We start from the raw sequence: 24665 nt of genomic DNA, 5'->3' as shown, positions 1-24665 counted from the left end.
CAAAAGCAATACATTATTATTTACTCTCTCTTTAAGCTCTTGTTCTTCTGTATCTTGACACCGATTATGGTAAATTCGGCTCGAGGGTGATTATTCCTTCAAGGCTGAAATTGTCCAATTCGTGTGGTTTGAATTTACTTTGTCATTATTTATTCAATTGCAACTTAATTTATCGCTTTTTATCAAGTTAATCCGCGTATCCTTAAAATCACTTATAAATTTAATTGTTATCCGATTTTGAGGGTAAATAATATTATTTATAGAGCATTTGATTTTTGATAAATCTATTTACTAATATAGTCTTTACATAATTAATACATTCCGAACCAAAGATGTATTACTATTGCTCGTATAATTTATTCTTATATGAAATAATAATATAGTCGGACCCAATCAAATTACACTTTCTTTTTATACTTCAGTCGATACTTTTGGGATAAATTACATTAAATACTCTTATAATATACTCCCTGCGCATCATATTCTCTCGTACACGTCTTTAAGAAAAAATAATTACGATGGAATTTTGACTATTTTACCCTTATTTATGTCTTAATATTTAATTTTTTTCATTGGTATTTGAACAAAGTTAGTTATTTGTAATTTTTAAGGATAATTATTATTAAGGGTAAAAAAATAAATTAATTTTGTTTTGAACTTTTAAAGTGATAAATAATTTGAGATAATTATTTTTAGTAACTAATATGATACGGAGGGATAAGTAATTAAGTTACAAATATGTGTTGTTTTTAACTGGATCTTAATTTAGGGATATTTATGCCTTTTCTCAAAATAAAAGGGTCCATTAGAAGTAACCCACCTCTTTTAGAGAACCTAAAAAAAACAGTAACCCCGTCCTCGACCAACAACGAGGAAGAGATTTGCATTTTACCGGCTATTGTCCTTTCGAAACTTTCCCCTGTAATAGTTAACACATCGGTGGATGGCTCCACTAAAGAAATCGAAGAAAACGAAGAAAGATTCAAAGAAGTTTAAGAAAATCAAACACAAAAACAAGAAAAACAAGTCCATTGGTATTGTTGCAGTTGAGAACAAAGGAAGTAGTGAATGCGATTGGTGGGACAGTTTCTGGCACAAGAACTCACCAACCCCAGGTCCCTTTACATCTCTCTGTTTTTACCCTGCTCGAAGTTCCATTCTTTTACTAGATTTTAGCTAGAATCTGCTAATTGAATTGTATTTGAAACCCATTTAACTTCAAATACTGTTGAAAAATTCACTATAGCTGTGTAAGCCTTTACGTAAAACTCGATCAGGGTGTGGTAAATGTCAAGCTCGGAGCTTTATGCCTAATTTATTCAAATTTGGTGCATTATTTTAACCCCTTCTATGTGAAATTCACAAAGCATAACAGGTCCAGACTTGGAAGTGGGTTACTGTAGGGTAAAGGGTAGTGTACAATTCCCAAAAAGAAAAAAAAGAAAAAAAAAGGTGATTCCCATCTGCCTAAGCCTTGGGGCAGAGTTAGCCGGTACTTGTGCTGGTGGGTGTTAGCAGGTACCCGGTGGAATAGTCGATGCTCGCCCAAGCTGGCCGGACACCACCGACTTATAAAAGAGAGTAGTGTGTAAAATAGTATGATGGTTCATATAGTCGAGTCCAATTAGTTTGGAACTAATATGTACTTGATTGATTTACTGCATTTTATCTCTGGATTCTTGAAGTATACTTGAAGTCAACCCTCTAACACTAGAAAGAAAAAACATGTTTACTCATTTAAGACTCTGTGCTGGAAATGGACTCTTCTGCTTGGAGCTTTAGCGTAATATATTCTACAATTCAAAGTAGTAAAATCCCAGGCTGTTTAGACATAGTTGAAGCAAGAACTTTTACATTGAAAATTTGTGTGGTAGGAGCTGTTACAGTTAGGATATTTAAGCTAATAATTCTTAGGTTTGTAATACGATTGTTATCTTTGGTATGGGTATGAAGGTTTTTCCCACTAGATTGACCCTAATTTCCTCAAGAAAGCACGACGGTGAGGTGTTGATAATATCTTCCTAAATTGCCGTTGTCTGCATTTTGGCGCGGTCTGCATGAATATTTTATGTAACAAGAATTCTTGGTCCCCGTCTTACTCTTTTCTTTTTGCCTCTTTTTTGCAATTTGTCTTTTTCGTTTTTAGTCTCTACAATGCAGGGATTAACTCTCCCCTATACCTATTATATCCTGTAGGTTGTGGTGTACCTTGTGATGAAGAGGATGGTTTCAAGTATTTCTTCCGTGTTTCAAAGAAGACATTTGATTACATATGTTCGCTTGTAAGGGAGGACCTTATCTCAAGACCTCCTTCAGGTTTGATAAACATTGAGGGAAGGCTTCTTAGCGTTGAGAAGCAAGTTGCAATTGCGTTGAGAAGATTGGCTTCCGGTGAATCCCAAGTTTCAGTTGGGGCATCATTTGGTGTCGGGCAGTCCACCGTGTCTCAGGTTACCTGGAGATTCATTGAGGCGCTGGAAGAACGTGCAAAGCACCACCTTAAATGGCCAGAACCTAGTAAGATGGAGATAATCAAGTCTGAATTTGAACAATCATTTGGATTACCTAACTGTTGTGGAGCAATTGATGAAACCCACATCATAATGACTCTTCCTGCAGTTCAAACCTCAGATGATTGGTGTGATCAGGAAAACAATTACAGCATGCTTTTGCAAGGTATCGTCGACAGCGAGATGCGTTTTCTAGATATTGTGACGGGATGGCCGGGGGGCATGGCCACTTCGAGACTGTTGAAGTTCTCTGGATTTTACAAACTCTGTGAAAGCGGTGATCGTTTAAACGGAAATGTCAAAGTGGTTGAAGGAGAAGAACTTAGAGAATACATTATAGGAGGTTTTGGTTACCCTCTTCTTCCGTGGCTTATTACACCATATGAAGGTGACGACCTCTCAGATGCTATGTTGGATTTCAATGCATTGCATGAGACTGCTAGGTCAGTTGCAGTGAAGGCTTTTGCGCTATTGAAGGGAGGTTGGAGAATCCTTAATAAGGTTATGTGGAGACCTGATAAACAGAAACTCCCAAGTATCATCCTCGTGTGTTGTTTACTTCATAATATTATCATTGATTGCGGAGACCGATTACATCCTGACGTTGCGTTATCTGGTCATCATGACCCAGGATATGAGGGACAGAGCTGCAAGCAGATTGAATCAACAGGGAGATTAATGAGGGACAAATTAACTAAACACTTACAGGTTAACAAAAAAGAAGCCTCGATCTAGATGATCAGCTAACATTGAGTGGTGTAACCGAACTGCAGATATTGTTTAAAATTTTTAGAGATGAGACAAAGCAGTTCACGATCTTTTGCAAGTTACATGTTTTGACTGGAACCAAAAAAGAGTAACTTGTAAGGATGAGTTGTGCGTTTTATGGGACTTGTTTAAAATCAAGAAGACTCGCTCGGTGCGTTTTGAAGAACCAATTATGGGCGTGCTACCTGAACCTGATATTTACTCTCCAAAAATTATTGGTACAGTAAATATCAGGCTCTGGTAACACATCCATACTTGGTTCTTGAAAATGAACCGAGCGAGTCTTCTTGAGTTTTTTGGATGAGTTTTCACTATTGTCATTCGAAACCCTCTTCCCACTACTAGTACCTGACATTGTCTTTGATGAACGTGCCCCATCTGTTTGGACATCACTGGTCCTTCTTGCTCCCCCTGGCACAGATGGACGGAAATTAGGATTGGCACTGTAATTGACATAGCCAAATATCTCTCTCAACATTTTATGTTGTAAAAGCCTTTTCTTACCACCATGGTCCTGTGAAAGAAAATAAATCGAGGACCTTTACTAGAGTATAAAGCTTAGCTTTAACAAACTTACCAAGTAAAGATCTTCCCACAACTCATCCTTACAAGTTACTCTGTTTTTTTTTTCTTTTTGTTCCATTCGCAACCACTAACTTGCAGAAGATCGATGAGCTGCTTTGTCTCATCTCTTAGCAAGATCCTAAATATGGAAGATATTCTCACTCTCAAATAGCTGCATTCACATTGTGGATTTTACTTGGTGATTTCTTGCTACTATTAGCAGGGCATCTCTTCCCCAAGGAAAAAGAGGGCCTCGTCAAAAAGCTTTGCTTCAGACCATGCTGAAGATAAAAACGGAGTTCAGGTGCAAGATCTTTCTGAATGTAGAAGAGGCTACTTCATGGTCCTTGAGTATATGTGATGACTTACAATTCATACCAAATCTGTTTAACATGTCATTTAGGTAAAATCTTTCTACATTATTCTGATCATGACTCCTGTTCATTTTTGTTGTGACATTTAGCCTGTTCTAGATCATCTTTATTTAACTCGGGGCTTGAATCAACTGTCAATAGATGCTTAATCTTAACGGACGGCTGCATGTCTTTCTGGAAAAGGTTAAAAGGATAGAGGGAAAGAAAAGGTCTTTCCGAACTAATTCTTGTCAACAATTTTCAAGGAAGGGAAAAGGAAGTTAATAATATAAAGTTAATTACCCTTATTCATCCAACATTTTAAGCCACTGGTGGTGGTTACCATTTCATTCCCCTCCCCTTTTGATTCCCCTTTGGTCCCCCTTTGTTGGAGCTATTGCTCCTTTGGTAACTCAAACCCACAACCCTGAGGTTGTAGGTGTGTGGGTGGGTGGGGGGTGGTGCTAACCATCTGAGCAACCCCCTCTTATCATGATGAACTATTTGTAAAAGCTGGTGAAGTTCTTAAGTCTATGGTGCAGAACAAGCTGCATTTTGCGAGACAAAATTTCTGGTGTAGTGATAAGCTAATTGATCTTGGGAGGAACAGTGATGTGAAACAGAAAGCAATCCAACAGTTACTCGTTCAAGAACGGTATGCACCTCAATGTACTTCTATTTGCAGGTAAACAAAAAATTTTGGCGAACTTGAGATGAGAAGCAATCAGTACACAGGTGACATTCATTCTTTTATTAATTAGAGCACATTAATTTTACAAAAGGTGGAGAGAAATAAAGCCACTTTCAGCTTTTTCTAAGGAAGAGTACTGCAGTAGAATGTGGCTCCTTTAAGCCAATATGGTATGCTACATCTTTACAAATTAGATGCACACATGAACCACTACAACACTGTTCAATAATACTACTAATAAAGTAGACCAATCAATTAATTTCAAGTCAAACGTTGTTGCTCCATTTTTGGGATGCATCATCTGTTGTAGATTTTGGTTTGCAGGAATGAAGCATGAAATTGCATGCTCCCACAGCTTCCCCTACTGTTAGAAAGATCCATTCTTGTCCTAATGTCTCTATGAATTTGGACTTGTTCAACTTTTTCATCACCTCTGCTCCTGGATTTGCCAACACAAGCTGCATTGCCACAAAAAAAAAAAAAGCCATATGTTACACAAATTTATCTTCTATGCACAGACTGTCCATAAAAAGCAGGATCAGGATTAGTAACCTGAATTATAATGTAGGTTACCTGCTATAATAAGTTATAAAACACTGATTGTATAAAAATGGTCAAACTTCTCTATATCAGTCTCGCTTGTTCTGATATTTTTTTGGCTGTTATAGTGAAGTGCTGTTATAGAGGATATATACTATAACATAATATAAAAATCAGTTGCGAGAAAAACTTGGCTTTTATAGTGACCGCTGTTATAGAGAGGCCTGACGGTAGTACTTTTAGTGTATGTAAGTTAAATCCTACGTGATAGATCTACTTTATGGTGCACAATTTATCTTTATAACATATTTGTTGCGGAAAAAAATAATATTCGGAAAATAAGAGGCCAACCTTGTAATCTCTTCTATCAAGATTTTTCTTAACTTCTTCGAGCATGCTAATTCCACTTGTATCAATGTTTCCTACAGCTGCCAATCAAAGAATGTTTTAGCTGTCAATGCTCAAATTCAGTTTTAAATTTTCTTGTGCTACGTTTTAATGATTTTGCTATTATTTCAAAAAGATAAACTGAGTGATGAAAGAAATTATAGACTGCATAAATTAACTAACCTCCCATATCAAGTATAACATACTGCAATGTTGTTTCTCCTGAAAATTTTAACTTGTCTTCCTCTTCGTCAATCCACCTTGAGATCCTATAACAAGATTTGAATTAACCATAATTAGTCGAGACGTGTGCAAGCTGATTCAGACGTCACGGTTATCAAAAAAATAATTACCTCTCCCTTAAATAGCTAGAATTAGCGAAGTAAATAGGGGCTCCAATATCAAGAATGAGAACGCCTGGAACGTTGTTTGTATTTGGGTAATGCTCAACATTTCTGTAGATCATAGAATCTGGGATATTACCAAGTACCAACGTCCTTGGCCTTGCTATAAAAAGTAACACCCTTAGCAACGATAATCCTACCTGCATTTCCATTAAACAACATATTTATAAGTCAAACCATATCATTATCGGTCAAGTTTAACACTGTAATTTTTTTTAACACTTAGTGCATAGAACATAAGGGATACTTACGGCTAAGACTAAGCCAATCTCAATGTTGGCAAAGACAACGCCAATATAAGCACTGATGCAGACCAAGAAGTCGAATTTGTCGACATGCCAGAGATGAATGGCAGCATTATAATCAATGAGGCCGAGCATAGCGGAGATGATAATGGAGGACAGGACGACGAGGGGAGTGAAGTGGAACAATGGCGTTAGCAACAACAATGTCACCATTACTGCCAACGCCATGACGATGTTTGATACTGCAGTTTTGCATCCTGCGTTAAAGTTCACTGCTGATCGCGAGAATGGCCCTACAACATAAATAATATTTACACTATCAGTATATTTTAACTTCTTGTAGAAGGTTGACTGTCTTATTTTTCAAGTTACTAATGCCACATATTGTGGACAGTTGTATGTAATTATTTTTTAGGGAAAGCAGTAGTGTTAGAGCCTGTTTGGATGAGCTTAAAAGTTGGTAAAAAGCACTTTTTAATCTGTGGAAGTGTTTGGCAACAAAAAAAAAAGGTTTAAAAAAATTAAAATCTGCTTAAAAAAAAGCCAAAACCAGTAAGTTGGAAAACCCAATTTTTTCGAAATTGGCTTAAAAGCCATATTGCTTTGACCAAATATATTACATTCTTATCCCTTATAATTTTTCTTAATCCCGAAATTACCCTCGCTTTCTTCTTCGTCTTCTTCCATAACTTTCCTCTCTTTTCCTTTCGTTTCTTTCTTTACACTTTCATTCATTATTTTCCCCTCTTTTTCTTTTCCTTTCATTTCTTTCTTTTCGCACCCCTCATATTTTTCAGTAAAATATTTTTACATATTCGAAGAACTTTTATCAATCTAAGTGGGGAAAAAATTAAAGGGCAGATGAATTAGTTGCGATCTGTTTTTAATTTTTTATTTTTGGGTGGTCGATTTATTAGTTTAAAGAAAAGGTTGATTTATTGGAATGAGAAAGAGGAAACTTTTTACAAATAATTGGCTCAATAGCTCATCTATCTTCCCATTTACTAACCCAGCAAAAAATAGCAAACACACAAGACAAAAATGAAACAATCATCTGTTTGAAGCTATGAACAAAAAATATAATATTATAGTAATCATCTTGTTTATAATGTTAACAACTTTAAGGATAATTCAGTCATTTTAACAAGAAAAAGTGCTTACGAGCACTTCTTTACCAAACACTTCATCAGCTTTTTTTTCAGTTTCAGCACTTTTATCCAAACACGTAACTGTTTATTTATAAAATAAGTTTCAGCACTTATAAAATGCTTTCAAGCAATTAACTTAAAAGCCACTTATTTTAAGCCAATCCAAACGGGCTCTTAGTCTTTTAAAAAACACAGACCTGTTCACATTTTGCTCCATTTAAACTTATTTGACTAAACTACTCCATAAATTTACGTTAAATGTAATGTTAATTTGCTAAGAAATTGAAATGTCCTTACTACATTCCTCATTCTTTCTTCTTTTAATTTGTCTATTTTTTTTTTTCCTACAAGGAATTGTCAATAACATAATATCCCTTAAGTTACGCATATTACGACTCAAACCTAGACAACCCCACTCGTTTCTTACCTTTCACCCCTCCAATTTTTAATATATTCCTTCCCATATAATATGGTGTAATTATGTTTCCTCTTTTCCAATCTCTGTCCCATTAATCTTAAGGTTTTCTTTCTCTCTCTCTCTCTCTCTCTCTCTCTCTCTCTTTTTTTCTTCCTTTTGTTGGTAGGCATGTGGAGACATACAATCACGTGGTATGGGCCCAAATGGGATGTTCGTTTTCCTGAGTAATGGACAAGAAGTGAGAATAATCCATTTCAACTTTCGGCCCATAAAGGAAATAAAAGAGAAAAGGGAAATAATAACGAGAAAATAACACTGTATAGCCGCGCTAAAAGTGATAATACCCAATAATAACCAAGTCATATATGATATAGGGGTCGTTTGGTAGGAGTATAAGAATAGTGCAGAATACAGTGTATTAGTAATGCAAGGATTAGTAATGCATGAGTTAGTAATGCAAGCATTAGTTATGCAGATATTATTTCTTATAAACTGTTTGGTGTGGTGTATTAAAAATTATAATGCATTGCATAATTTTAAGAAAAATAGTTGTTTACAAAAATGCCCTCCATATTCTCTAGCTTTAAGGGACTTTAAGGACAATTTTGTCTTTAACCATACTAATGCATTGCATTAATAGCCTTGGTATTACTAATGTCATGGTTTTCTATGCATTACTTATACATAGGCTAATACCAAGTATGATGTATAACTAATACAAGTATTAGTTATACATATGTTGAAAAAATGTACCAAACAAAGTATTAGTAATGTACAAAGCTAATGCTTGCATTATTTTTTTTAATACCTTCTGCCAAACGGCCCCATAGTAGTATGGAGGAACATACCAGTAGTGAGGTAGCAGGAGGTGCAGGAGCCAACAATATTCATCATCCCAAAAGCAATCATCTCTTTGTTTCCATCTATATGGTAATTCTTGAACATTGCAAAGCTTCTCCCTACTGCTATTCCTTCCTGTCCATATCAATAAATTAAAGGTTTTAATTTTAGTGTAGTGTGTTATAAAGAGCCTCAAATATATTAAAAAAATTCTATGCCACATAATGCAATTATAAGTATACGAAATACACTTATTGTCTATAACCTTGTAAGTTTACGGTGTCACTGAAAGTGGCCTTCAAAGTTCGCACACAATTTATAGAATTTTGATTCATACATATATGACAAGAAGTTATATACACTGATATTGTATAAAATGTTATACTATAATTGCAATTTTACTAGTGACTTTTGGTCGCCAAAGAAGCCTCAAGAAGCAACAAATTATGGAATAGTTACAAATTAATTACTCCCTCCATTCACTTTCAGTTATCCAATTTTGACTTTGCACTCTTTTTAAGAAAAAATAAATAAAGTTTGTTTTACTGTTTTCCCCATAATAATGATAACATTTCAAAAAGTCTTGAAAAATGATTCGGGGAATGAACAGTTAATGATACGGGTAAAGTAAAGGGCATCCTGGTGCACTAAGCCTCCGTTATGCGCGAGGTCCAAGGAAGGACCGGACCACAAGGGTCTATCGTACGCAGCCTTACCCTGTATTTTTGCAAGAGATTGTCTTTATCTTGATTAGCTAAAATGGACAAGTAAAAATGAAAATATATTTTTAATATAATAGACAAGTAAAAATGAAAATAAATTTAAGTTTTATACTCTAATATTGTATTCAAATTCAAAGCGGGGAACATTATCAAGATCCGTCCATGCACACATGTTTTGTATGCTTGTTCTTGAAATTGTAAATAGACGTAAAAAAAGAACATTAGATAGTGAAAAGTAATGCAAGTAGGAGGAATTGCAGCAGAGAGAGGACAAAGGTTGAGATTGGAAAGCAGATCGAGTGCTTACAGCAAGAGAAATGACACCCGTGACTATTCCTGTTTTGATAGCAGTTGTCATATAGGCCGACCCAAATGACAGATCCATTATTGACGGAGGATTTAACCCTTTCTTCAGCTCCCCTATCTGTTCCAATTTTTCATTTTCACATAATAAGAATCCAATGATTGATCAATAATATAAAGCAACCACAATTATTACAACAATCCTTTGCACAAACTTTACTTATATTAATGCGCTAAAGTTTAATTTAAATTGTTGAGTATGTTTCAGGTTATAAATCTCAGTTATTGTGGGTAGTTGCTTATATTTATTTTTATAGTAATCAAATGGGGTGAAAATTATTTTATAATGTGTAGAATTAAACATTCACAAAAATCCTGCCATGCTAAAGTTTTCATGGTACTACCTACTTTTTTTTTCCCGTGACCGACAAAGTATGTAAACACAAATACAAACTTTTTTTCATTTCATTTTCGTTGTCTTGTTTGTCTTTAAATGTCAACTTGACCAATTTTTATTAAGACAAATGAAGCTATCAATCAAAAGTGTCTCTTTAAAATGCACCAATAATGAATATGAACAGCTAATAAACGTAGAAGTATCAGGGCTAACCAATTTTGGCAGTAGTAGGTTGTTTGTCCAATTGTCCCAAACAAACGTCTGTTGGAGTATATAGTATGTCTAAAAAGGGAATTCGATGGGTAGAATTATGAAATCGTTGGAGCTAGGTAGGATTTATGTTCTTATACTGTAGTAAACTAGTAGGAGTAATTCTAAAGTCAAATGAAGTCCTTGAATTTAAGAGCTTAAGCTAACACGCGAGTTTAACTTCTATATAATCAATGGGATTAATTAGCAATATTAAAATAAGACAGTTTATTAAATACATTATTATAAGTGATTTTTTTCTTACCACTGCAACACCGTGTTTTTCAGCGTGGGTGACATAAACGAGAATAGTTCCCAATATGACGGACGTCAATGGCGCCATTGCTGAAATCCAGAACAGCTTCGGTCTCTTTTGGCTCTGCATGCATGCATATATTAGCAACTTTCTTAAACTACACTCTCTGTAATTTTTTCTATAAAAGTACTAGAATACTACTAGTAGTTTTCTATCAAAAAAATATAAAAATTATGTAAAAGGGGAGTTTTGGAGCAATATTCTTTCCACGTGAAGGGAGTTTTGGAGCCGGGGTGAAGTTATCTCCATGTGACCTATAGATCACGGGTTCATGCCGTAGAAGTAGTCATTAATGCTTGCATAGGGTAGGCTGTCTATATCACATCCCTTGGGATGCCTCCCTTCCCGGACCCTGCGTGAAAACAGAATGCCTTGTGCACCGGGTTTTTTTTTTGGGGGGGGGGGGGCAAGAAATAGAAGACATTGGCTTTAATTTGTTGGAACTTTCGGAGTGGGAGTAGGTTAAATCGAGGAGCAAAGTCAGTGTCCATCAAAGATATTTGGAAAGAGTAAGAAATTAACAAAAGTTGAGGTTAGGTATGAAATTATATGAGGAAAGATAGGAAAGCACAATTGGCCATTATAAGTCTAAAGGGTATCCACTTTTATAGTAGACTGCTTTTGACTTGTGGATACTATTCACATTTCAAAAAGGTCAAAGTCAGTGTGTATACTTACAAAAAATTTAGCCATCATCAGGTAGAAAAGGAAACAAAATCCTAGCACCGCACTTTCCCATCGCCACTGCAGTTATTTATAACCAATTGGCTATCATTAGAGTATATTTAAAGAAAGTTACAAATATAAGTACTTGGAGTAATAAATAAACAAATACTAAATGGATAAAAGTGAGTAACACTAATCCAACTCAAGCTCATTTGGACACTATACAAGTTTGATTCTTCAACGGGAAAACGAAATGAACAAAAAAAAAAGTAATTAAAAAAAGGTCTTGTATCAGCAAGAATTACTTTTGAACACGAAAAAAGCACTTCTATTTAACTTTTAACCGAAAAGAGAAAGAAAGAAAGAAATAACAAGTACTGAAAACAATTACCATTTATTTTGTCGAAAGGAATAGAAGCTTTTACTAGATTTAATTTCTTTTATATTATAATATAGTTTAATTTACTTGCCATAACAAATTACTTATGATATTACTCCATAATTTATATAGGTTAACAAAGCATACTTGTTACAGAATAATTATTTATAATAGATTTTCAAGTAACATGATAGAGTAAAAAAAATTTACCTGCTGAGTTTGGGTAAAGACAGAACGTAAGACAGAGACAACATCTGTGGCATGAGTAAAATGTTCAAGACCAAGTATTCCCTTTAGCTGCTGTAGTATCACCACTGTAGCTGCTCCTCCCATAAATCCTACTATGGTTGCATGTGATAGAAAATCCACTATAAATCCCAGCCTGAAAGATTAATTAACCATAAATTAATTAAGCTAAAATTGAGCATCCCGATGCACAAGGCATCCCGCATTCACGTAGAGTTCGGGAAGGGTCGCACCCAACGAGTGTGACGTAGACCAACCTACCCTAATGCCAGCATCGATAGCTGCTTCCTTGGCTCAAACTATTTTAGTATAGGCGATATAGTAAATTAAGAACGTACTAACATGAAATAGAGACACTAACCTGAAAAATCCAAGAGCTAATTCAAATAATCCAGCAAAGAATGTGGCAGTGAAAGCAAGATGAAGATAAAGTGCTGGATTCTCAGTTGCATTAACTTCATTTCCTATCATAGAAGCCATTAGAAGCGATCCAACAGCAACTGTCCCCACTGCCAAATCTCTTGAACTGCCCATTATTGCGTACACTAATGGTGGAACAAAGCTTGAATCTGCAAAACACAAAAATAGCGGATCTATGTAAATTAGATGGATTCAACCCTTAGATTCATATTATTGAACATATTTTATTTTTAAAATTTTACGTTCAAAAGTCTAATATTTTTTTTTAAAGTTTTAGTGCACTTGAACCCGTTAACTATATGCAACATGCGCTACTCCAAAACTACTAAAGACATGAGTTGTTGTATTTAAGGTGTTGAACTGTGTATATCACCTCATAAGTTTTGGATGAAATGATTACACACTTTAACATGATATTAGAGCCGACAAAAATAATTATATCAAGACTCACATAGGCCAAGAATAGGTGGCAAGTTGGCAAGTTTTGCATAGCTTATTCCCTGAGGAATAGCAAGACTAGCTATGGTAATTCCAGCAATAAGATCAGATTTGAAGAACCCAAAATTGTAACGAGAACCCCATTCAAAAATTGGGAAGAAATACTGAAGACCAAGTATGAATTTTCGAAGGGGTGTTTGGTTCTTGAATTGCCTAAGGGGATCATCTGGAAATAAAGTTTCCTTCACTGTATTCTTTAGTGACTTGAAAAAAGGTTGTGGTGGTGGGATTTCCACTCTATGTATGCCTGTCCCTGCGCTTTCTCCATTCATTATTGATGGGTACTCATAATCTGCATTACCCATTCTGATAATATGTAGTATTTTTTTCTACTCAAAATCAATAATCTGACACAGAGATTATATATCCTGTGGATAAGGACTTCTGAAAACTCTGAAGGTAAAGCTTTGAAATAAAGAATATTGGTTGGACTGGCTTGGACTGAAGGTGGGGTGCTTTATATAGGAGTATGTAGAAGGAGTAGACACTTTTTTGAGTGCGGTGGAGGGGTAACGGGGACCAATTATATTCTTGATTGATTTCTATCAATAACATCAGTAGTGGAGCAAGAATTTTCATTAAGGGGAGTCAAAATATAAAAAAAAAATTCACTAAAAAATCAAGGGTGTCATTATATAGTATATATATATATATATATATATATATATATATATATATATATATATATATATTATATATATATATATATATTTTTTTTAAAGTTACTGAGCTAAACAATGTAATTTTCTGACGAAGTGGTGTTGGTTGACACCCCTTGGGGGCATGTGACTCCGCCACTGCTATATATATAAATTAAGTTATATAGTTGCTTCTACGAGGGACGAAGCTATGTGTGGCCAATCGCCGCAATATTATACTGTGTATAAGGTAAAATATTACTTGTTATTGATAAAAAATAGACGTTGAACACTCTTTGCATAGCCTACTTGCAAATGGTGTTTAATTTTGAACACCCTTATTGAATTAATTTTCCGACTTCGTCACTCGCTTCTGCTATTCAGCCGAGAGCCTTGAGCATTATGCAAGAACGTTTAGTTAATTAGTGTATATATTTTCTAACTATCATTAGTTTCTATTTTTATCATATTGTTGATATATTAATGCTTATTATAGAAACTTGTAAGTTTTGTAGAGTATGTGTTACAGTTTAGGGATTAATGGTATACAAACTTTTGACATCATTAAGGTGTTGACCTACACTAACATAGCAAGTCTATATAATATTCTAAAATTTTTTAAATTACTATGTCCGATTAAGTTTAATTGATCATATAAAAATTGTCTACATTGTTAATATATTTAACGTAATGTTAACCTTATAAGTGATCGAATTGTATAAATAAATTAAACACTATAGTGCATACTCAAAAACTCTTTTTCTATTTGAATTAACCACCCACAAAGCCGGTGTTCAAACTTTACCAGCTACTTTTTTCACCGACTCCTTCCCTAACACCAGGAAGCAAAGTGCTGATAGACCACGTATTATTTTAAAAAAAATATTTAATGATGTGGGCTTAGCTTTAGCTATAAGTTTGAATTCTATTATATTCTCAGCTTGACACTTGGTTAATACATCATTGGCTGGAGTTTCTTTTTCTTTTTTTTATTGTAGATATTGTTTTTCCTTTAACGGACTATGATCATATATATCAGTTCAGACGTGTTTATGCTGTTGGGTAGGATCTTTTTACATAATTAATCAGGGTGATACGTTTAATTGAACCTGCATCTGACTAAGTACAAGATATTCTTTTTAAAATTCCGGATTCAATAGCACTATTTTGTTTTCAGCACATGGTGGTATTTCTGGAAAAGAAGGCAGCAGCGGACTCTTAAGTCAATTTGACTCCAATTAAAAATTCAAACTACAAAAAAGTTTTCGGCGTTTAGCATAGTTTGTGGGATCAAGTGTTGTTCCTATTAAAATCTTAATCAAGTTTAACTTTTATTTATTGTCAGGATAAAAGTTTTTTAGTGTTATCATATTATTTGAAAAGTGGGTTGCTCTGATGGTAAGCACCCTCCACTTCCAACCAAGAGGTTGTGAGTTCGAGTCACCCCAAGAGCAAGGTGGGGAGTTCTTGGAGGGAAGGATGCCGGGGGTCTATTGGAAACAGCCTCTCTACCCCAGGGTAGGGGTAAGGTCTGCGTACACACTACCCTCCCCAGACCCCACTAGTGGGATAATACTGAGTTGTTGTTGTTGTTGTTGTATATTATTTGAAAAGTAACTATAGGCGCTAAATTCTTAACTAGAAATTTTAAATTCGAGCCCTTGGAATGGGTAAACTCTTGGTTGGGAGCGCGCTTCCTATACGGTGCAAATCTAGATTAGCAGAACCAGGACCAGTTGGTTATACTTGATGGTTAGACAAAAGAAAAACAACCTAATTCTATGTATATAGTAGGTTAAATTACACTAATAACAAAAGAAAAAAAAATATCTATGTGTAGTTTAATGCCCCTAAAGACTAAGAACAAACGAGCCTAATCCTGATTACGCACCAACTAATCACGACAGATCAAACTACCACTAGCTATCTATACGAAAAAGGCAAAGTTGGGTAACTCAATAAGTATCTAGTTCAAAGCGACCAATAGTAACTAGTAAGATGGAAATTCCTTATATAGTTAGTTTGTAAGTCACGTCAATTGTTGCACACGAGTTAATTAATTGTAGGGGAAGGAAAGAGAAAAAATAATAGTATGGCTAACGTAGAAAGTTTCGATCATATCCACTTGTATTACCAAAATCAATTCAAAATTCTTTTCGTAGAAACTTATCGTTGTGATTGCCAATTTCTCCATTGACCTCACATCTACCACGTTTTCATGCAAACACCTGCACGGCACATAACATGAATCATTGTCACTAATCACCGGTGTACACGGTTTTGATAATCCTAACACATAGCTTTCTATAATCATGTCATAGTAAACCATGTGGATTAGAACATTTAATTGACATAATAATATAACAGCTAAATATCCCGAAGGAGGTGCTTCCAAAGGTAAAGGGGCCACGACGGCATGGTTGTATTTAGTGGTGATAAAATGGATAAAATAAAAAAATTATCAACCCATATTATCCATTAAAAAGTAGGTTGGATAATGAACTTTTTAAAAACGAGTCAAATATGGATAAAAACTATATTATTCACTTAGAAAATGGATAACCAATGAGTTTAACTTTTACATTTGTAAAGCCTCAAATTTGGGGTTCCTCAAGTTTGGGTGACTAGGAATTCTCCCAAAAGTGATCATATTCAAGAAGCCATGGCTAATATGAATATCCATATTATCCGCCGGTTAACCCATTTTTTATATGTATTAAATGTGGGTCGGGTCAAATAATTTATCCGTTTTTGCATCACCCATTTTCGACCTGTCCCATATCCAATCGCTCGTTTTTCACCCCTAGTTGTACTATTAAAAGTTCAAAAAATTTTTTTTTTTAACAAAAACTATCGACAGTGGTGTTTAACCAAAAAATAGATTTTTCAGTCAAACTCTATATTTAGAAGAAAACGGGTTACTGATAACCAAGTTTTACTTCACTTCCTCAATAGAAAATAATAAGAGCAATAGAGAAAATTATCAAAGAGAAATAAGGAATGAATCAACGACCAATCCCTAAAATCAAAGCTGGACACTTTGATAAAGCAGAGAATAATGAAATGTATTTCAGTAATAATTGTAACTTGTCCTTACAAATGAAATTCTTTATCCTTATATAAGAACGTACAATCATAACAGTTTTCATACTTAATTTGGATTCATTATGGGCATTAATTATATTAATTATCCATTATCATGGATAACCGTTACTGACATATTTATGGCTATAGATTCCTTATAACGGTTCCGATTCTCCTTCCTTATCTACTTCTGGTTCGTGTATCTTCCCCTCTTTTTAACCTTTATTCGTTTCACTCATGCCTCTTCTTTAACAACTATCAGGATCACTTTCTTTCTTTGTACTATCTCGTGGGTGTTTCTACTATACATTCCTTGCATTCTTAATTCCATTAATTGAATGTGCCACTTGTTGTTTTACCATTGCTCCACGCATCACGCTTCGTCAGCTTACTAATATTTCACGTGTAATACCTTTTTTTCACCAATGCAGATAGTCTCCCCACTTTTTGAATATTCTCAATTGTATATTTGGGAATTGGTAAGTTTTTATGGCGGGAATTCTTTGCCGTTGTTTTTTGAGTATCATCATGTTTCCTTCAGAATCAACGCGTTTGCTCTCTTTTACTTGGTTTTTAGACAGAAAATGCGTGAAGGTATTTCTGAAAACTAATGTAATATGCTTGCTTGTAGGGATTGTTCAAAATGAGCCAAAGGAGTCATAATCAACTCATAAAGGAGTCAAAACTTGAACAAAAACTAAGACTGGGCCAAAAGATGTGAAATGCGGACCGCACAAATATTGTGCGGCCACGAAAGCTACACCGCGATCGCGAGCACTATTTCGCGGTCCGCGAAAAGAAGATTCAGAGAGATGGATTTTTGGGCTAAAACATAAATGCGGACCGCGTCAGAAAGGTGTGGCCGCGAAAGTACCAGCGCAGCCGCGATTGGAATTATGCGGACCGCGGTTGCTGAGGTTCAGAGAGCTTACATTTTAAGCAAAAACAAGAAGTGCGGTCCGCGTCAAGATTATGTGGCCGCAGAAGTCTCCTACGCGACCGCGATGGAAATTACGTGGTCTGCGAAACCATGCTGAACCCAGATCCAGAAATAAAGAACGCAGACTGCGATCAGAATTACGCGGCCGCTAAAGCAAGAGTGCGGCCGCGGTCAGAATTACGCGACCGCGTCACCTCCGCAGGGGTATTTTTGTCCGAAAATTTCAGCTTAGTATAAAGATGCGGCCGCGGTCAGAATTATGCGACCGCGTCACCTCCGCAAGGATATTTTTGTCCGAAAATTTCAGTTTAGTATAAATAGAACTTTTTGTCATTTCTAGGTTAGATTCACCTTATAACATTAGATTTTCATCTTTTAATCTAGTATTATGAATTTTATCTTCTTTTCATCTTTGATTTCTGCTATTTCTATGAGTAGCTAGACCCATAGCTAGGGTTGTGACCCAACCCTAGTGTGGGTATTTAATGAGTACTGAATTTTAGGGCTTGAATGTTTATGGGTTAGTGATATTTAGCCTAGTTCTTGCTAGAATTGTAGAATTAGTGGTTGCAAACACTGATTCATGCCTTTATGATTTAGTTTCTTCTTGAGAAAGAGGGACTAAGTCTAGGAAAACTAGGCTAACAAGGAATTGGGGTGAACTCAAGAAATTGATAGCCCCAATTAAAGGGTTAAACCTAGAGATAGTAATACCCGACTTGAGCTAATATCACGTGACTTGCATGAATACCCATTTGGACTTGAGAAAGCCAAATTGGGCAAAATCACTGAAACTATCGAGAGGTATAGAGTGAGTACTTGGGTGTGGTAGCTATATTACGACCCCTAATTAATCAAGCTTGTCCTAGATTTTTGCTACCTGTTAGATATCCACCTAGGCGGAAGTCACTACCCTAGTCCTTTTAAACACTTGAAAACCAACATAAAAAATATTATACTTAGCTTTAATCATTGCATACAATAGAATAGAATTAGAAGTAGAATCAAAACCAAAATGTGTGAAAGCGTAATTAGGAATAAAATAAGCATCTAGACTTAGATATAAACCTAATTCCAAATCAATTAACTCCATGAGGATTCGATCCCGACCTTGTTGGGTAAAACTGCATCGACCATCCTCGCTACTCAATAGTAGTGCAGGCTTGGACCCAATCAATTTTTGGCGTCGTTGCCGGAGAGTTAGACGGTCTTAGCTATATATCTAACTATTTGTGTGTTTTGTTCTTCTTTCCTTCAGTTTTTCTAATTTTTGTGTGTCAATTGCTTTTAGGTACCAAATGGCTCTTAACGAGGCCCTCAGACATATTCCTCAGGGGGAGGGGGTAGATGAAAATGAAGTGGATGAGGTTCATCTTGAACCTCAAGTACAAAGAAGAGGCCTCCCACCTCATGACAATGTTCCAAACCCTCCCCCCTCCTCCAAGGGCAGCACGCCGGGTGTTGCCCAATGAAGGCTACGCAAGTGCAATCGTCCCGCCCCGGATTCGGGTGGGTAATTTTCAAATAACCAATGTCATGCTTATTCTATTGGAACAAAAGGGTTTCTGCACCGGAGCTCCATATCAGAATGCATATAAGAATCTCAAAGGTTTTGTAGACACATGCTGGGGGAGCAAGCAGACGAATGTATCCGAGGACGCTTTGAGGTTAAGGCTTTTCCCCCTCTCACTTAGAGGGAAGGCTTTGGATTGGCTTGAGAGGCTACCCAACCATTCCATCACCACTTGGGATGAGTTGGCTGAGAAGTTCATAGCAAAGTTCTTTTCTCCGGGACATATGGCAACATTGAGAGATGAAATCCTTGCTTTTAAACAAGAGCCAAATGAACCGTTACATGAGATTTGGGAACGATACCGGACAATGGTCAAAGAATACCCCAACAACGATATGACTGAAGCAATGATCCAACAAATCTTTTCTAGGGGTATCAACACAACTAACCAGTGTGTGGTGAATCAGCTCGCAGGGGGCAACTTCATGACCATGCCATATTCAAAAGCATGCGAAATATTAGATGATATGGAAGACACCTCTTCAGCTTGGAAAAGTCAGGCCAACGTTCCTCAGGGTGACCCTAATGTTATCCACCTTCACAAGGAACTTCATGATCACAGACAAGCCATAGCAGAGTTGACAACTACCATGAATCAGTTAGCCAAGGTACAACTTCAGCAGGTTCAGGGGCCAAAGCAAGTAAATGCCATGGAAGGAGTGAATGTAATGGTTAACAAGAGGAGACAAAGAGGTCAACAAGTTCAACACAATCAGGATCAATTTGAGCAAAGTGGTAGTGGGTACAACCAGGATGACTCTTATGACAATCAAAGTGAAGAGGTTCAATATGTGAACAATTACCAAGGTCAACGGCAGCAATGCTCCAAATCAATAACAGTGGAGATCACAGGGAAACAATCAAAATTGGGGCAACCAAGGCCAAGGGAATTGGAATAGTGGAAACAACAACAATCCGAACAATTGGGGGAATCAAGGAAATAACCAAGGCAATTGGGGTGGCAACAATAATAGTAATTGGGGAGGCAACGAAAACCAAGGGGGTTGGAACAAAAATAATCAAGGGAACTGGGGGTCGGGCTTTCAAAGGCCCCCGATGTATCAACAACCCAACAACCCGCATCCATATCCGTCACAAGGGCAAAGTTCTTCCAACAATGAGATGAGATGGATAGAAAGTATGTTCAAGCAATTTATGGAAAGAAACGCCGATTCCGATGCCCAAATAGCCTCCCACAACACTTCTATCCATAACTTGGAAGTCCAAATGGGTCAAATTTCTCAAGCCTTGAATACTCGCCCTAAGGGGGAACTACCAAGTGATACGGTTGTAAACCCGAATGGTGGAAACAATACGGGCCATGCTATGGCGGTGACTACAAGAAGTGGTAGATGTGGAGTTGCTAGTACCTCTAATCCAAGAAAGATCGTGAATGATGATGTGGTTGTGTAAGAAGAGGATAAGCCAAGACATGATGAGAATGTGAACGAGGAAGTGAGGATAGACATTGATGAAAACGTGGAGGAGACACAAGATGATGTGAACCCATCTAGGGAACACGTGATAGACATACTGGATCCGGTAGTGCCCAAAGCCAAAGCTCCTTTGCCAAGGCCTCCTCCATCATATCCTCAAAGGCTCACAAAGTTAAACAATGAGAACCAATTTAAGAAATTCATTGATATGATGAAAAGTTTGTCCATAAATATGCCTTTGGTTGAAGCTCTAGAACAAATGCCGGGATATGCCAAGTTCATGAAGAACTTGGTAACAAAGAAGAGGTCAATGAATTGTGAGACAATCAAAATGACACATCAAGTGAGTGCCATTGTGCATTTCATGGCTCCAAAGCTAGAAGATCCCGGTGCCTTTACAATTCCATGCACTATTGGTAGTGCCGATTTCGCCAAAGCCTTGTGTGATTTGGGAGCGAGCATTAATTTGATGCCATATTCTGTGTTCAAGACATTAGGGATTGGGAAACCAAGACCTACTCCATGAGGTTGCAAATGGCGGACCGAATGATGAAGAGGCCATTGGGGATAATTGATGATGTGCTAGTTCGGGTCGACAAGTTCATACTTTCCGCATATTTTGTGATACTCGACTGTGAGGTTGACTATGAGGTGCCAATCATATTGGGGAGACCTTTCCTAGCTACGGGGAAGGCCTTAGTTGGTGTGGAAGTTGGGGAGCTCACCTTCCGGGTGGGCGATGAAAAGGTTGTGTTCCACGTGTGCAAGTCAATGAGGCAGCCTAATAGCAACTAAGTATGTTTGTTTGTGGATCTTGTGACTGAGGTGATTGTTGATGACACAAGTGCTATGATTAATGTAGAAGACCCTTTAGAAGCTGTATTGTTGAATCATGATGAGGATGAGAAGGAAGGCTTGGTAGAATGTGCAAATACTTTGCAAGGAATGGGATCCTACACATATGGACCCTGAAAACTTTTCTTGGACATTGAGAACCGGAAGACTCTACCAACAAAGCCCTCAATCGAGGAGCCACCCACATTGGAGTTGAAGCCCTTGCCTTCACACCTTAGGTATGCATTCTTAGGCCCTTGTTCCATATTACCTGTTATTCTCTCTTCGTGCTTAACTAACGTGCATGTAGATTCCACTCTTGTGGTGCTTCAAAGAAGGAAGAAGGCAATAGGTTGGACATTGGCGGATATTCGGGGTATAAACCCTGCCTTTTTCATACACAAAATCATATTGGAGGAAGATGCCAAACCCTCCGTGGAACATCAAAGGAGGTTGAACGAGGCCATGCGAGAGGTAGTCAGGAAAGAGATCATCAAGTGGCTAGATGCAGGGGTTGTGTACCCCATTTCTGATAGTTCATGGACTTTGCCGGTACAATGTGTCCCAAAGAAGGGGGCATGACCGTGATCACAAATGATAGAAATGAATTTATCCCCACAAGAACTGTCACCGGTTGGAGGGTATGCATGGATTATAGGAAGCTGAACAAAGTGACCCGGAAAGACCATTTTCCATTGCCATTTCTTGACCAAATGTTGGATAGACTTGCCGAACGTGCTTATTATTGCTTTTTGGATGGGTATTCCGGATATAACCAGATTTGCATTGCACCTGAAGACCAAGAGAAAACCACATTCACTTGTCCGTATGGCACATTGCGTTCTCAAGGATGCCGTTTGGTTTGTGTAATGCACCGGCTACTTTTCAGCGGTGTATGATTGCGATATTTACAGATATGGTGGAGGACTTCCTCGAGGTTTTCATGGATGATTTCAGTGTTATGGGAGATTCCTTTGAAGAATTCTTGGATAATCTTGATAAAGTGTTGGTCCAATGTGAAGAGACCAACTTAGTGCTTGATTGGGAGAAGTGCCACTTTATGGTTGAAGAGGGCATTGTCCTCGGCCATAAGATCTCCAAGAACGGTATTGAAGTGGACAAAGCAAAAATTGAAGTGATATCACAACTCCCTCCTCCGACTTCAGTCAAGGGAGTGAGGAGCTTTCTTGGTCACGCGGGGTTTTACCGTAGGTTCATCAAGGATTTCTCAAAAGTGGTGAACCCCTTGTGCAAGTTGTTGGAAAAAGATGCCAAGTTTGTATTCAATGATGATTGCATGAAAGATTTTAAGCTACTCAAGTATAGGTTGACTACCACTCCCATCATTACCGCACCCAATTGGAGCTTACCATTTGAGCTCATGTGCGATGCTAGCGACGTTGCGGTAGGAGCGGTATTGGGGCAAATAATCAACACGATATTTCATCTGTTCTATTATGCAAGCAAAAAATTGAACGACACCCAAGTCAACTATACGGTAACTGAGAAAGAGCTATTAGCCATTGTCTTTACCATGGAAAAGTTTCGCCCGTACCTCATGGGTACCAAAGTGATTGTGCACACCGATCACGCGACACTTTGTTATTTGATGAGTAAAAAGGACTCTAAGGCTAGGTTGATGAGATGGGTTCTTCTTCTACAAGATATTGACCTTGAAATCATAGACCGAAAAGGGAGTGAGAATCAAGTGGCGGATCACTTGTCTCGCTTGGAAGAGGAGGGGAGGCCCATTGATGGCCTCGAGATTAATGATTCATTTCTGTATGAACAACTCCTCTCTGTGTCTTTGACTGGGATACCGTGGTTCGCCAATGTGGCTAACTTTCTTGTGACCGGCATTGTCCCGAATGAGCTCTCTTCTAACCAAAGGAAGAAGCTCAAACGGGACTGCTTGGATTATTATTGGGACGAGTCATATCTTTTCAAAATTTGCAATGATGGTGTTATCCAAAGATGTGTTCCGGAAGAAGAGCAATTGATTGTTCTTAAAGCTTGCCATTCCTCGCCCTATGGTGGTCACCATGGTGGGGCGAGAATGGCTATAAAGGTCCTAAGTTGTGGATTCTATTGGCTACCTTGTACAAAGACGCTAGCAAGCTCGTTAGGCGTTGTGATGAGTGCCAAAGAGCCGGTGGAATTTCCAATAAGAATGAAATGCCTCTCACCACTATCCTTGAGATTGATATTTTTGATGTGTGGGGCATCGACTTTATGTGACCATTTGTGAGTTCATGTGGGAACACTTATATTCTTGTTGCTGTGGATTATGTTTCCAAATGGGTTGAAGCTGTGGCTTTGCCCAACAATGAGGCACGAAGTGTGGTGGCTTTCTTAAAGAAAAGTATCTTCACAAGGTTCGACACCCAAGGGTTATCATTAGTGATGGGGGTTCTCATTTTTGCAACAAAGCCTTTGACACTTTACTTTCCAAGTATGGTGTCAATCATAAGGTGTCAACCCCCTATCATCCCCAGGCAAGTGGACAGGTTGAGGTCTCCAACAGAGAGATCAAGAGCATTCTATCCAAGACTGTTAATGCAAACCGGATTGATTGATCAAGGAAACTTGACGATGCTTTATGGGCCTATAGAACAACTTACAGGACTCCAATTGGTATGTCTCCGTACCGGTTGGTATTTGGGAAAGCATGTCATCTTTTGGTTGAATTAAAGCATAAGGCTATATGGGCGCTGAAGAAATTGAACCTTGAATGGGATGTAGCTGCCAATCTACGGGAAGAGCAACTAAATGAACTTGATGAGTTCCGGTTCCATGCTTATTCCAGCTCGTCCTTGTATAAGGACAAGATGAAGTACTTACATGATAAGTATATCCGGGACAAAGAATTCAAGGAAGGTGACTTGGTTCTTCTATTCAACTCTCGATTACGGATGTTTCCGGGAAAGCTCAAGTCGAAGTGGAGTGGTCCTTTCGAAGTGCTACATGTGACTTCTTTCGGTGCTCCAGATTTGAAAAACAAGAATGGTGAGATCTTTAGATTCAATGGGCACCGAGTGAAGCACTACCTTGGCAAGATTGATGATAGCCGTGTTGTGTCATTGATCCATTTCAAAT

General features: G+C 37.3%; 2 protein-coding genes across 5 annotated transcripts; one reads left to right on the top strand and one right to left on the bottom strand.

The window, feature by feature from the left end:
* Nucleotides 1-813: 813 nt before the first annotated feature.
* On the top strand, nucleotides 814-6731 carry LOC104105831 (protein ANTAGONIST OF LIKE HETEROCHROMATIN PROTEIN 1). Of its 4 annotated transcripts, XR_001971136.3 has the most exons (5): nucleotides 815-1115; nucleotides 2197-3218; nucleotides 4066-4245; nucleotides 4881-4930; nucleotides 6444-6731. XR_001971136.3 is itself a non-coding variant. In XM_009614236.4 (4 exons), exons 1-4 carry the CDS (start codon nucleotides 944-946, stop codon nucleotides 4201-4203), a joined length of 1230 nt encoding a protein of 409 aa, XP_009612531.1. In that variant the 5' UTR covers nucleotides 814-943; the 3' UTR covers nucleotides 4204-4273. The 4 variants fall into 4 exon arrangements, 3 of the variants coding, with proteins under 3 accessions (XP_009612531.1, XP_018629546.1, XP_009612530.1); XM_009614236.4 differs by lacking the exons at nucleotides 4881-4930; nucleotides 6444-6731 and having other exon boundaries at nucleotides 814-1115; nucleotides 2197-2517; nucleotides 2620-3218; nucleotides 4066-4273; XM_018774030.3 differs by lacking the exon at nucleotides 6444-6731 and having other exon boundaries at nucleotides 4881-5536.
* On the bottom strand, nucleotides 4922-13501 carry LOC104105830 (sulfate transporter 3.1-like). Its single transcript, XM_009614233.4, has 12 exons — nucleotides 13018-13501; nucleotides 12508-12715; nucleotides 12111-12282; nucleotides 11534-11599; nucleotides 10805-10918; nucleotides 9898-10014; nucleotides 8877-9003; nucleotides 6469-6755; nucleotides 6167-6357; nucleotides 5997-6082; nucleotides 5778-5854; nucleotides 4922-5344 (listed from the first exon to the last, which is right to left on the bottom strand). The coding sequence occupies exons 1-12, from the start codon at nucleotides 13367-13369 to the stop codon at nucleotides 5153-5155; spliced, it is 1989 nt and encodes a 662-aa protein (XP_009612528.1). The 5' UTR covers nucleotides 13370-13501; the 3' UTR covers nucleotides 4922-5152.
* Between the last annotated feature and the right edge of the window lie 11164 nt (nucleotides 13502-24665).

The sequence above is a fragment of the Nicotiana tomentosiformis genome, chromosome 6 (genome assembly GCF_000390325.3).
Source record: "Nicotiana tomentosiformis chromosome 6, ASM39032v3, whole genome shotgun sequence".
Classification (NCBI taxonomy): domain Eukaryota; kingdom Viridiplantae; phylum Streptophyta; class Magnoliopsida; order Solanales; family Solanaceae; genus Nicotiana; species Nicotiana tomentosiformis.
Note: the sequence above shows the minus strand (reverse complement) of the source record. Positions and strands in the feature narration are given on the sequence as shown.